At 37.9% G+C, this 14247-nt stretch overlaps 1 protein-coding gene across 2 annotated transcripts in view; it reads left to right on the plus strand.

The window, feature by feature from the left end:
* Positions 1-14247, plus strand: part of LOC128456600 (dapper homolog 3) — an 82674-nt gene that overhangs the window by 41124 nt on the left and 27303 nt on the right. The window contains exon 5 of one of the 2 annotated variants that reach the window (XM_053440819.1): positions 14209-14244. The exons of the other annotated variant lie outside the window; for it this stretch is intronic. Coding sequence (XP_053296794.1) covers positions 14209-14244 — 36 coding nt within the window. The remainder of the gene's footprint in view (positions 1-14208; positions 14245-14247) is intronic. 2 annotated transcript variants of the gene reach the window in all.

A 14247-nucleotide genomic window follows, 5' to 3' on the forward strand; every position in this document is an offset into this window, starting at 1 on the left:
ACATCAAGAGCTTGATGCCAGGATGAGTCAAGACATGAACCACAAAATCATCAGATTGGAACAAAACCAGGAAGACATCCTGAAACTGGTCAGTATTCTAGAGGAAAAGCAAGAGGCTCTGGGTGTACATAAAAGCAATATGAAGAGCTGCACTGAGATGCTCGTGAGAGAAAGAGAAGGATTGAAGAGTCTGATGTCAGAAATTGTCTTCCAGAGGCAAGACATGGAAAATCAACTGAAGGCAGAGACTTTGTCGGAAAAGAAAGATGTCTTGAAACTGAAAGCAGAATTGGATGAGAAGAGAGAAGATCTGGAAAAACTCTCTGAGAAGATGGACCAAGAAAAACTGGTCTTGAATCTGATCAGATCTGAAAACCAGAAAAAATGTGACCTATTACAACAAGATGAGCAAGATATAAAAGAGGAAAAAGACAAATTTAAACTCACAAAGACTGAACTACAACAGAAGAAGGAACATGTCGACAGTCTGTTGGATGACATAAACCGAGAGAAAAGCAACATTAGAATTCTGACCCTTCAGGTTCACACACAGAGAAAGAAGCTTCAGAATGGGACGAACATGATCGCCTTGAAGCAAAGAGAGCAAGAAGTAAAGGACAGTGACATCAGGAGACAAATTCAAGAACTACAAACCCAGAAGAACAGTATTTTGGAAGAAAGAGAGGAACTGGATGTTTTGAGGATGGATCTCAACAATAAGAATCTTGAGGTTGAAGCTGCCATGAAAACCATCAGTCAAGAGAAAGAAGACTTTACTAAGATGAAGGTTGAAGTAGAAAAAGAGAGAGAACTGCTTTTGATTGAAAAGGAAAAAATGGAAGGACAATGGTCTGACTTGAAAAAGAGAGAACACAAGCAAATTGATAAAATGAAATACATTGAATCCCTGAGAATAAGACATCAAGAGCTTGATGCCAGGATGAGTCAAGACATGAACCACAAAATCATCAGATTGGAACAAAACAAGGAAGACATCCTGAAACTGGTCAGTATTCTAGAGGAAAAGCAAGAGGCTCTGGGTGTACTTAAAATCAATATGAAGAGCTGCACTGAGATGCTCTTGAGAAAAAGAGAAGGATTGAAGAGTGTAATGTCAGAAATTGTCTTCAAGAGACAAGACATGGAAAATCAACTGAAGGCAGAGACTTTGTCGGACAAGAAAGATCTCTTGAAACTGAAAGCAGAACTGGATGAGAAGAGAGAAGATCTGGAAAAACTGTGTGAGATGATGGACCAAGAAAAACTGGTCTTGAATCTGATGAGATCTGAAAACATCAAACAATGTGAACTATTACAACAAGATGAGCAAGATATAAAAGAGGAAAAAGAAAAATTGAAACTCACAAAGACTGAACTACAACAGAAGAAGGAACATGTCGACAGGCTGTTGGATGACGTAAATCAAGAGAAAAGCAACATTAGAATTCTGACCCTTCAGATTCACACACAGAGAAGGAAGCTTCGGATTGGGACAAAAATGATCGCCTTGAAGCAAAGAGAGCATGACGTAAAGGACAGTGACATCAGGAGACAAATTCAAGAACTACAAACCCAGAAGAACATTATTTTGGAAGAAAGAGAAGAACTGGATGTTTTGAGGATGGATCTCAACAATAAGAATCTTGAGGTTGAAGCTGCCATGAAAACCATCAGTCAAGAGAAAGAAGACTTTATTCAGTTGAAGGTTGAAGTAGAAAAAGAGAGAGAACTGCTTTTGATTGAAAAGGAAAGAATGGAAGAACAATGGTCTGACTTGAAAAAGAGAGAAAACAAGCAAATTGATAAAATGAAATACATTGAATCCCTGAGAATAAGACATCAAGAGCTTGATGCCAGGATGAGTCAAGACATGAACCACAAAATCATCCGATTGGAACAAAACCAGGAAGACATCCTGAAACTGGTCAGTATTCTAGAGGAAAAGCAAGAGGCTCTGGGTGTACATAAAATCAATATGAAGAGCTGCACTGAGATGCTCGTGAGAGAAAGAGAAGGATTGAAGAGTCTGATGTCAGAAATTGTCTTCCAGAGGCAAGACATGGAAAATCAGCTGAAGGCAGAGACTTTGTCGGAAAAGAAAGATCTCTTGAAACTAAAAGCAGAACTTGATCAGAAGAGAGAAGATCTGGAAAGACTGTCTGAGAAGATGGACCAAGAAAAACTGGTCTTGAATCTGATGAGATCTGAAAACATCAAACAATGTGAACTATTACAACAAGATGAGCAAGATATACAAGAGGAAAAAGAAAAATTGAAACTCACAAAGACTGAACTACAACAGAAGAAGGAACATGTCGACAGTCTGTTGGATGACATAAACCGAGAGAAAAGCAACATTAGAATTCTGACCCTTCAGGTTCACACACAGAGAAAGAAGCTTCAGAATGGGACGAACATGATCGCCTTGAAGCAAAGAGAGCAAGAAGTAAAGGACAGTGACATCAGGAGACAAATTCAAGAACTACAAACCCAGAAGAACAGTATTTTGGAAGAAAGAGAGGAACTGGATGTTTTGAGGATGGATCTCAACAATACGAATCTTGAGGTCGAAGCTGCCATGAAAACCATCAGTCAAGAGAAAGAAGACTTTATTCAGATGAAGGTTGAAGTAGAAAAAGAGAGAGAACTGCTTTTGATTGAAAAGGAAAGAATGGAAGAACAATGGTCTGACTTGAAAAAGAGAGAAAACAAGCAAATTAATAAAATGAAATACATTGAATCCCTGAGAATAAGACATCAAGAGCTTGATGCCAGGATGAGTCAAGACATGAACCACAAAATCATCCGATTGGAACAAAACCAGGAAGACATCCTGAAACTGGTCAGTATTCTAGAGGAAAAGCAAGAGGCTCTGGGTGTACATAAAATCAATATGAAGAGCTGCACTGAGATGCTCGTGAGAGAAAGAGAAGGATTGAAGAGTCTGATGTCAGAAATTGTCTTCCAGAGACAAGACATGGAAAATCAACTGAAGGTAGAGACTTTGTCGGACAAGAAAGATCTCTTGAAACTGAAAGCAGAACTGGATGAGAAGAGAGAAGATCTGGCAAAACTGTGTGAGATGATGGACCAAGAAAAACTGGTCTTGAATCTGATGAGATCTGAAAACATCAAACAATGTGAACTATTACAACAAGATGAGCAAGATATAAAAGAGGAAAAAGAAAAATTGAAACTCACAAAGACTGAACTACAACAGAAGAAGGAACATGTCGACAGTCTGTTGGATGACATAAACCGAGAGAAAAGCAACATTAGAATTCTGACCCTTCAGGTTCACACACAGAGAAAGAAGCTTCAGAATGGGACGAACATGATCGCCTTGAAGCAAAGAGAGCAAGAAGTCAAGGACAGTGACATCAGGAGACAAATTCAAGAACTACAAACCCAGAAGAACAGTATTTTGGAAGAAAGAGAGGAACTGGATGTTTTGAGGATGGATCTCAACAATACGAATCTTGAGGTTGAAGCTGCCATGAAAACCATCAGTCAAGAGAAAGAAGACTTTATTCAGATGAAGGTTGAAGTAGAAAAAGAGCTAGAACTGCTTTTGATTGAAAAGGAAAGAATGGAAGAACAATGGTCTGACTTGAAAAAGAGAGAAAACAAGCAAATTGATCAAATGAAATACATTGAATTCCTGAGAATAAGACATCAAGAACTTGATGCCAGGATGAGTCAAGACATGAACCACAAAATCATCAGATTGGAACAAAACAAGGAAGACATCTTGAAACTGGTTAGTATTCTAGAGGAAAAGCAAGAGGCTCTGGGTGTACATAAAATCAATATGAAGAGCTGCACTGAGATGCTCGTGAGAGAAAGAGAAGGATTGAAGAGTGTAATGTCAGAAATTGTCTTCCAGAGACAAGACATGGAAAATCAACTGAAGGTAGAGACTTTGTCGGACAAGAAAGATCTCTTGAAACTGAAAGCAGAACTGGATGAGAAGAGAGAAGATCTGGCAAAACTGTGTGAGATGATGGACCAAGAAAAACTGGTCTTGAATCTGATCAGATCTGAAAACCAGAAACAATGTGACCTATTACAACAAGATGAGCAAGATATAAAAGAGGAAAAAGACAAATTGAAACTCACAAAGACTGACCTACAACAGAAGAAGGAACATGTCGACAGTCTGTTCGATGACATAAACCGAGAGAAAAGCAACATTAGAATTCTGACCCTTCATGTTCACACACAGAGAAAGAAGCTTCAGAATGGGACGAACATGATCGCCTTGAAGCAAAGAGAGCAAGAAGTAAAGGACAGTGACATCAGGAGACAAATTCAAAAACTACAAACCCAGAAGAACATTATTTTGGAAGAAAGAGAAGAACTGGATGTTTTGAGGATGGATCTCAACAATAAGAATCTTGAGGTTGAAGCTGCCATGAAAACCATCAGTCAAGAGAAAGAAGACTTTATTCAGATGAAGGTTGAAGTAGAAAAAGAGAGAGAACTGCTTTTGATTGAAAAGGAAAGAATGGAAGAACAATGGTCTGACTTGAAAAAGAGAGAAAACAAGCAAATTGATAAAATTAAATACATTGAATCCCTGAGAATAAGACATCAAGAGCTTGATGCCAGGATGAGTCAAGACATGAACCACAAAATCATCAGATTGGAACAAAACCAGGAAGACATCCTGAAACTGGTCAGTATTCTAGAGGAAAAGCAAGAGGCTCTGGGTGTACATAAAAGCAATATGAAGAGCTGCACTGAGATGCTCGTGAGAGAAAGAGAAGGATTGAAGAGTCTGATGTCAGAAATTGTCTTCCAGAGGCAAGACATGGAAAATCAACTGAAGGCAGAGACTTTGTCGGAAAAGAAAGATGTCTTGAAACTGAAAGCAGAATTGGATGAGAAGAGAGAAGATCTGGAAAAACTCTCTGAGAAGATGGACCAAGAAAAACTGGTCTTGAATCTGATCAGATCTGAAAACCAGAAAAAATGTGACCTATTACAACAAGATGAGCAAGATATAAAAGAGGAAAAAGACAAATTTAAACTCACAAAGACTGAACTACAACAGAAGAAGGAACATGTCGACAGTCTGTTGGATGACATAAACCGAGAGAAAAGCAACATTAGAATTCTGACCCTTCAGGTTCACACACAGAGAAAGAAGCTTCAGAATGGGACGAACATGATCGCCTTGAAGCAAAGAGAGCAAGAAGTAAAGGACAGTGACATCAGGAGACAAATTCAAGAACTACAAACCCAGAAGAACAGTATTTTGGAAGAAAGAGAGGAACTGGATGTTTTGAGGATGGATCTCAACAATAAGAATCTTGAGGTTGAAGCTGCCATGAAAACCATCAGTCAAGAGAAAGAAGACTTTACTAAGATGAAGGTTGAAGTAGAAAAAGAGAGAGAACTGCTTTTGATTGAAAAGGAAAAAATGGAAGGACAATGGTCTGACTTGAAAAAGAGAGAACACAAGCAAATTGATAAAATGAAATACATTGAATCCCTGAGAATAAGACATCAAGAGCTTGATGCCAGGATGAGTCAAGACATGAACCACAAAATCATCAGATTGGAACAAAACAAGGAAGACATCCTGAAACTGGTCAGTATTCTAGAGGAAAAGCAAGAGGCTCTGGGTGTACTTAAAATCAATATGAAGAGCTGCACTGAGATGCTCTTGAGAAAAAGAGAAGGATTGAAGAGTGTAATGTCAGAAATTGTCTTCAAGAGACAAGACATGGAAAATCAACTGAAGGCAGAGACTTTGTCGGACAAGAAAGATCTCTTGAAACTGAAAGCAGAACTGGATGAGAAGAGAGAAGATCTGGAAAAACTGTGTGAGATGATGGACCAAGAAAAACTGGTCTTGAATCTGATGAGATCTGAAAACATCAAACAATGTGAACTATTACAACAAGATGAGCAAGATATAAAAGAGGAAAAAGAAAAATTGAAACTCACAAAGACTGAACTACAACAGAAGAAGGAACATGTCGACAGGCTGTTGGATGACGTAAATCAAGAGAAAAGCAACATTAGAATTCTGACCCTTCAGATTCACACACAGAGAAGGAAGCTTCGGATTGGGACAAAAATGATCGCCTTGAAGCAAAGAGAGCATGACGTAAAGGACAGTGACATCAGGAGACAAATTCAAGAACTACAAACCCAGAAGAACATTATTTTGGAAGAAAGAGAAGAACTGGATGTTTTGAGGATGGATCTCAACAATAAGAATCTTGAGGTTGAAGCTGCCATGAAAACCATCAGTCAAGAGAAAGAAGACTTTATTCAGTTGAAGGTTGAAGTAGAAAAAGAGAGAGAACTGCTTTTGATTGAAAAGGAAAGAATGGAAGAACAATGGTCTGACTTGAAAAAGAGAGAAAACAAGCAAATTGATAAAATGAAATACATTGAATCCCTGAGAATAAGACATCAAGAGCTTGATGCCAGGATGAGTCAAGACATGAACCACAAAATCATCCGATTGGAACAAAACCAGGAAGACATCCTGAAACTGGTCAGTATTCTAGAGGAAAAGCAAGAGGCTCTGGGTGTACATAAAATCAATATGAAGAGCTGCACTGAGATGCTCGTGAGAGAAAGAGAAGGATTGAAGAGTCTGATGTCAGAAATTGTCTTCCAGAGGCAAGACATGGAAAATCAGCTGAAGGCAGAGACTTTGTCGGAAAAGAAAGATCTCTTGAAACTAAAAGCAGAACTTGATCAGAAGAGAGAAGATCTGGAAAGACTGTCTGAGAAGATGGACCAAGAAAAACTGGTCTTGAATCTGATGAGATCTGAAAACATCAAACAATGTGAACTATTACAACAAGATGAGCAAGATATACAAGAGGAAAAAGAAAAATTGAAACTCACAAAGACTGAACTACAACAGAAGAAGGAACATGTCGACAGTCTGTTGGATGACATAAACCGAGAGAAAAGCAACATTAGAATTCTGACCCTTCAGGTTCACACACAGAGAAAGAAGCTTCAGAATGGGACGAACATGATCGCCTTGAAGCAAAGAGAGCAAGAAGTAAAGGACAGTGACATCAGGAGACAAATTCAAGAACTACAAACCCAGAAGAACAGTATTTTGGAAGAAAGAGAGGAACTGGATGTTTTGAGGATGGATCTCAACAATACGAATCTTGAGGTCGAAGCTGCCATGAAAACCATCAGTCAAGAGAAAGAAGACTTTATTCAGATGAAGGTTGAAGTAGAAAAAGAGAGAGAACTGCTTTTGATTGAAAAGGAAAGAATGGAAGAACAATGGTCTGACTTGAAAAAGAGAGAAAACAAGCAAATTAATAAAATGAAATACATTGAATCCCTGAGAATAAGACATCAAGAGCTTGATGCCAGGATGAGTCAAGACATGAACCACAAAATCATCCGATTGGAACAAAACCAGGAAGACATCCTGAAACTGGTCAGTATTCTAGAGGAAAAGCAAGAGGCTCTGGGTGTACATAAAATCAATATGAAGAGCTGCACTGAGATGCTCGTGAGAGAAAGAGAAGGATTGAAGAGTCTGATGTCAGAAATTGTCTTCCAGAGACAAGACATGGAAAATCAACTGAAGGTAGAGACTTTGTCGGACAAGAAAGATCTCTTGAAACTGAAAGCAGAACTGGATGAGAAGAGAGAAGATCTGGCAAAACTGTGTGAGATGATGGACCAAGAAAAACTGGTCTTGAATCTGATGAGATCTGAAAACATCAAACAATGTGAACTATTACAACAAGATGAGCAAGATATAAAAGAGGAAAAAGAAAAATTGAAACTCACAAAGACTGAACTACAACAGAAGAAGGAACATGTCGACAGTCTGTTGGATGACATAAACCGAGAGAAAAGCAACATTAGAATTCTGACCCTTCAGGTTCACACACAGAGAAAGAAGCTTCAGAATGGGACGAACATGATCGCCTTGAAGCAAAGAGAGCAAGAAGTCAAGGACAGTGACATCAGGAGACAAATTCAAGAACTACAAACCCAGAAGAACAGTATTTTGGAAGAAAGAGAGGAACTGGATGTTTTGAGGATGGATCTCAACAATACGAATCTTGAGGTTGAAGCTGCCATGAAAACCATCAGTCAAGAGAAAGAAGACTTTATTCAGATGAAGGTTGAAGTAGAAAAAGAGCTAGAACTGCTTTTGATTGAAAAGGAAAGAATGGAAGAACAATGGTCTGACTTGAAAAAGAGAGAAAACAAGCAAATTGATCAAATGAAATACATTGAATTCCTGAGAATAAGACATCAAGAACTTGATGCCAGGATGAGTCAAGACATGAACCACAAAATCATCAGATTGGAACAAAACAAGGAAGACATCTTGAAACTGGTTAGTATTCTAGAGGAAAAGCAAGAGGCTCTGGGTGTACATAAAATCAATATGAAGAGCTGCACTGAGATGCTCGTGAGAGAAAGAGAAGGATTGAAGAGTGTAATGTCAGAAATTGTCTTCCAGAGACAAGACATGGAAAATCAACTGAAGGTAGAGACTTTGTCGGACAAGAAAGATCTCTTGAAACTGAAAGCAGAACTGGATGAGAAGAGAGAAGATCTGGCAAAACTGTGTGAGATGATGGACCAAGAAAAACTGGTCTTGAATCTGATGAGATCTGAAAACATCAAACAATGTGAACTATTACAACAAGATGAGCAAGATATAAAAGAGGAAAAAGAAAAATTGAAACTCACAAAGACTGAACTACAACAGAAGAAGGAACATGTCGACAGTCTGTTGGATGACATAAACCGAGAGAAAAGCAACATTAGAATTCTGACCCTTCAGGTTCACACACAGAGAAAGAAGCTTCAGAATGGGACGAACATGATCGCCTTGAAGCAAAGAGAGCAAGAAGTAAAGGACAGTGACATCAGGAGACAAATTCAAGAACTACAAACCCAGAAGAACAGTATTTTGGAAGAAAGAGAGGAACTGGATGTTTTGAGGATGGATCTCAACAATACGAATCTTGAGGTTGAAGCTGCCATGAAAACCATCAGTCAAGAGAAAGAAGACTTTATTCAGATGAAGGTTGAAGTAGAAAAAGAGCGAGAACTGCTTTTGATTGAAAAGGAAAGAATGGAAGAACAATGGTCTGACTTGAAAAAGAGAGAAAACAAGCAAATTGATCAAATGAAATACATTGAATTCCTGAGAATAAGACATCAAGAGCTTGATGCCAGGATGAGTCAAGACATGAACCACAAAATCATCAGATTGGAACAAAACAAGGAAGACATCTTGAAACTGGTTAGTATTCTAGAGGAAAAGCAAGAGGCTCTGGGTGTACATAAAATCCATATGAAGAGCTGCACTGAGATGCTCGTGAGAGAAAGAGAAGGATTGAAGAGTCTGATGTCAGAAATTGTCTTCCAGAGGCAAAACATGGAAAATCAACTGAAGCCAGAGGCTTCGTCGAAAAAGAAAGATCTCTTGAAACTAAAAGCAGAACTGATTAAGAAGAGAGAAGATCTAGAAAAACTGTCTGAGAGAATGGACCAAGAAAAACTACTTTTGAATCTAATGAGATATGAACTCCATAAAAATATAACATCTGGTTTTCAGGATTTGATACAAAGAGAGATAAAACATTTGGTGACAGTAAACTTTGACAAGGCGGTACAGACTGAGGCCTCACCAAAAGAATCACTGCAAGAGCACGATGTCAAGAAACAGGATTTTAAGAAACATAAAGACTTTGAATATGACTCTGACCTGCACTCAGATGTCATGATCCAGACTGAAGAATTTAAACATCAGTGGAAGTTGTCAGGAGATAAAGTGGATCTTGAACGAGAAAGTAAACACTTGTTAACCAAGAGGAAATGTCTGCTAATTGTTATGGAAGAAATGGAAAATGAACAGAAACAGAATCTTGCAACATTGTTCAAGCTGGAAAAACAGCAAAATGATTTTACAGCTGAGAAAATGTCAAAAAGTGATTGTTTGCAAAAGATCTGGAAGAGTACTACATTTCAACGTAAGGAGATTGATAGTATGAAATCCAGGGGTCATGAAATAAGAAATAATCTGGAGAAAAGACTGAAGGTTATCAATCAGTTTGTTAAAAGAACATGTTACAGGGAGCTACAGGATAAGACAAAACTGGGAGAAAGAATAAGTAAGAACACAACATCTGAAAGGGACGGGGCGAGAGACAGCAAAATACTTAATGAAAAATATTCAGAGCTCAAACAACTTAAGTTTCGGATTCTGAGCGAAATTGACAAACTCCACACGAAAGAAACAGAAAATAGGACACCGAAGACTTGTGACAAAGCTAATCAAACATTACAGTTGGATATAACCATAGGAAATGAAGGTTCTACCAAAACACAACAAGAGCAAATGGTGCAAACAGAAGCCTCTTCAGAAACATCCAGTGGACTCCTCAGTCAGCTCCGGCATTACTGCTGTCACTGCTGCCCCTGTTGTGCCTGCTGTACGCAAGGGAGAACATAGGAGAGATGAGAGACAGGTTCATGTCTCTGCAGTTTTTAATTTGAATGTTTTAATGTTCTGGCAGGAATCTAAAGTACCTTTCAACACGTTTTGTACTTAAAATACAAAGATAACACCTGGACATTTTGAAACGGCTTGTGTTTTAGCTCGTTGGGCCTGATTCACAGTACCAGGCAAGGGTTCGGATGGGACAGTCTAGATACCTGAAAACTGAAAATGAATTATGTTTGGTTTCCAAATTCATATTAGCTTAAGTGAATTATTTTATGACTTTTACACCATATTTCTTTGTATTTCTTTGTATGTTTTTCTTACACAGCAGAATAAGATTTAGTAGTGTTATAAGAATGCTTTGAAGTATAATGTATTAGATGTAAGAATACTAACAGTAATCATTTAAAATACTTGAGAACTGCCTCTGTCAAGTAACGTTTTATTCGTTGTTGTTGCTGGTTTGTTTTTCTTGCTCTTCTTTTAAAGTAATGAATGTTTTGGTGAAATTATTTATTTGTTAAAGCAAACCGTACTTCTAATAAAATGTTCCACATTATTACAACAATTTCTTTTCAGCATATTTATTTACTTATGTCTCAAGGTGCTTTTCATTGCTACAAACAATACTGATATTAGCCTGAACTGTTTGTCTCTCTCCATACACTACCATTGTACTTGTTACATTTCCTGCTCTTACTGTTTCCTGAATTCTTAACTGATAATCTTTTTTTTACATAAAAAAAGGAATATGACTATTCAAGCCATAAATTAAGATATGGTAAGAGATTATGTTCTAATTCATACATCTGTTGTTTACCTTTCAGTGTGTCTAGACAATAGGGGGGGGGGGGGGGGGGGGGCGTAGCTGGGTTCTCCACAACAAATAAGCAACTTTCAGGTAGTAACTGTAGAATGACACTACAAACTAGAATCTCACCTGTTAATTTTTTTTTCATCTGCAACCATGTTACTAAGTTATGTTTCAGATAATATAGTTTCCTCCAATTCCAACGTTCCCTCCCAAAGTCTGCTCACATCCATCTGAAATGGCATTCCCTAATCACAACTTGCATGTATGCTGTTTTGCAGCCGACAATGAAATAACAAATACATTACTGCATCTCACCATAACAGCTGCCTGGTCCACGTATCGTCTGTTCTTTCTTTTTCAAAAATAACATTGTTTTGGGTAATCTAATAAATTAATTTTTTTTTACTTTCATGAGTTCTTCCATTTTCTGCACAAATTTTGTGGCTCATGGTGGTTTCATCCGTGGCTCCTCCACTGCTCATGCTGATGAGTCCTTAAACAAGACACTGAAGGCTAAATTGCCTCAACTGAGTGAGAATGAAATGTGTGATAGAAAAGAATCGCATATAGAAGCACCATCTGAGTGTGTATGTTGAGGCTGTGGCACTACATATGTCCTACCAGCTACATTAGGTGAAGCTTGTTTTGGGTTTCAGCAGATTGTAACAATAATATTTCCCTTCGGGAATATAGAAACAGAACCGAAAGCATATCTGTGAAACAACTTGTTTTTTTCCTTGTTTTCTCCAATTAATAATCTGATGGTCCCTCAGATTTGTCTTGTGTCTCTGTCTATAAAACGATTTAGTTCAAACAACAATGAAATATTAGTCATATATCACTGCAGTATTAATTATCTAATAATGTCGTATTTAATAAATCAGACAGAGGGACCAAACCAGTAATTTTGCTTTACATCATGCTCAAATTTTCAGCTAAAATGTACACTACCATTCCAAAGTTTGCGGTCACTTAGTAGAAATTTCCTTATTTTTCAAAGAAAAGCACTGTTTTTTTCAATTAAGATAACATTAAATTAATCAGAAATACACTCTATACATTGTTAATGTGGTAAATGACTATTCTAGGTGGAAACATCTGTTTTTTAATGAAATATCTACATAGGTGTATAGAGGCCCATTTCCAGCAACTATCACTCCAGTGTTCTAATGGTACATTGTGTTTGCTAATCGCCTTAAAAGACTAATGGATGATTAGAAAACCTTTGAAGCCCTTCTGCAATTATGTAAGCACAGCCGAAAACTGTTTAGCTGGTGAGAGAAGCTATAAAACCGGCCTTCCTTTGAGCTAGTTGAGTATCTGGAGCATCACATTTGTGGGTTCCATTATACTCTCAAAATGGCCAGAAAAAGAGAACTTTCATGTGAAACTCCCCAGTCTATTCTTGTTCTTAGAAATTAAGGCTATTCCATGCGAGAAATTGCGAAGAAACTGATAATTTCCTACAACAGTGTGTACTACTCCCTTCAGAGAACATCACAAACGGCTCTAACCAGAGTAGAAAGATAAGTGGGAGGCCCCGGTGTACAACTCAGGAAGAAGACAAGTATATTAGAGTCTTTAGTTTGAGAAATAGACACAGGTCCTCAACTGGCAGCTTCTTTAAATGGTCTAGGCAGAGTGGCAAAGAAAAGCCATTTCTGAGACTGGCCAATAAAAATAAAAGATTGATATGGGCAAAAGAACACAGACATTGGACAGAGGAAGATTTGAAATAAGTGTTATGAACAGACAAATCAAAGTTTGAGGTGTTTGGATCAAACAGAAGAACATTTGTGAGATGCAGAACAGGTGAAAAGATGCTGGAAGAGTCCTGACGCCATCTGTCAAGCAGGGTGGAGGTAATGTGATGGTCTGTGGCTGCTTTGGTGCTGGTAAAGTGGGAGATTTGTACAAGGTAAAAGGGATTTTAAATAAGGAAGGCCATCACTTCCTTATTACAAGGAAGTGATGGCTCCTCCTACAACAGGACAATGACCCAGCGCACACCTCCCAATTATGCAAGAGCTATTTAGGGAAGAAGCAGGCAGCTGGTAAGCTGTCTGTAATGGAGTGGCTAGCACAGTCACCACATCTTAACCACATTGAGCTGTAGTGGGAGCAGCTTGACCATATGGTATGAAAGAAGTGCCCATCAAGCCAATACAACTTGTGGGTGGTTCTTTAGGAAGCGTGGGGTGAAATTTCTACAGATTACCTCAACAAATTAACAGCTAGAATGCCAAAGGTCTGCAATGCTGTAATTGCTGCACATGGAGCAGTCTTTGATGAAAGCAAAGTTTGAAGAACAAATTTAATATTTCAAATAAAAATAATTATTTCTAACCTTGTCAATGTCTTGACTATATTTTCTGTTCATTTTGTAACTCATTCAATAAATAAAAGTGTGACTTTTCATTGAAAACACGAAAATGTCTGGGTGACCCCAAACTTTTGAACGATAGTGTATGTTGTTATTTTGAAGGACTTAATGTTTTTTGTATAATGGGTATTCTCACATCATTGAATCTAAGGATCTGGGTACTTTGTTGACCACATCATAAAAGGGGGGCAATTTACCATCTCTAACAATGAGGGAATGATGTTTGAATTCAAATTAACCAGAGAGGAGGAATGCAAGTCATGCAAGTCATGAAAGGTTCAGCCGTTCAGTGAGCTTCCTATATCTTTCTATATACAATACACATAAAAATAATAAGAGAAGGATCAAAGTTTCAGTGATTTACAAACAATGTGACTATGATGACTGATAAGTAAGAAATAATTCAGTTTAATACAGCATTAAAAACAGACTATGAGCAGGCAAATTAAACTTGTGGTTACAAACCTATTTATCAAGGATCAAATTTAGATGACAAGGGCAGAACTGAATAATTATTTATCTGTTCAAATGTCTATATAGAACTCAGGAACTATTCATGTGGACTCTGCTGTAACTGTA

The sequence above is a fragment of the Pleuronectes platessa genome, chromosome 15 (genome assembly GCF_947347685.1).
Source record: "Pleuronectes platessa chromosome 15, fPlePla1.1, whole genome shotgun sequence".
NCBI lineage: Eukaryota > Metazoa > Chordata > Actinopteri > Pleuronectiformes > Pleuronectidae > Pleuronectes > Pleuronectes platessa.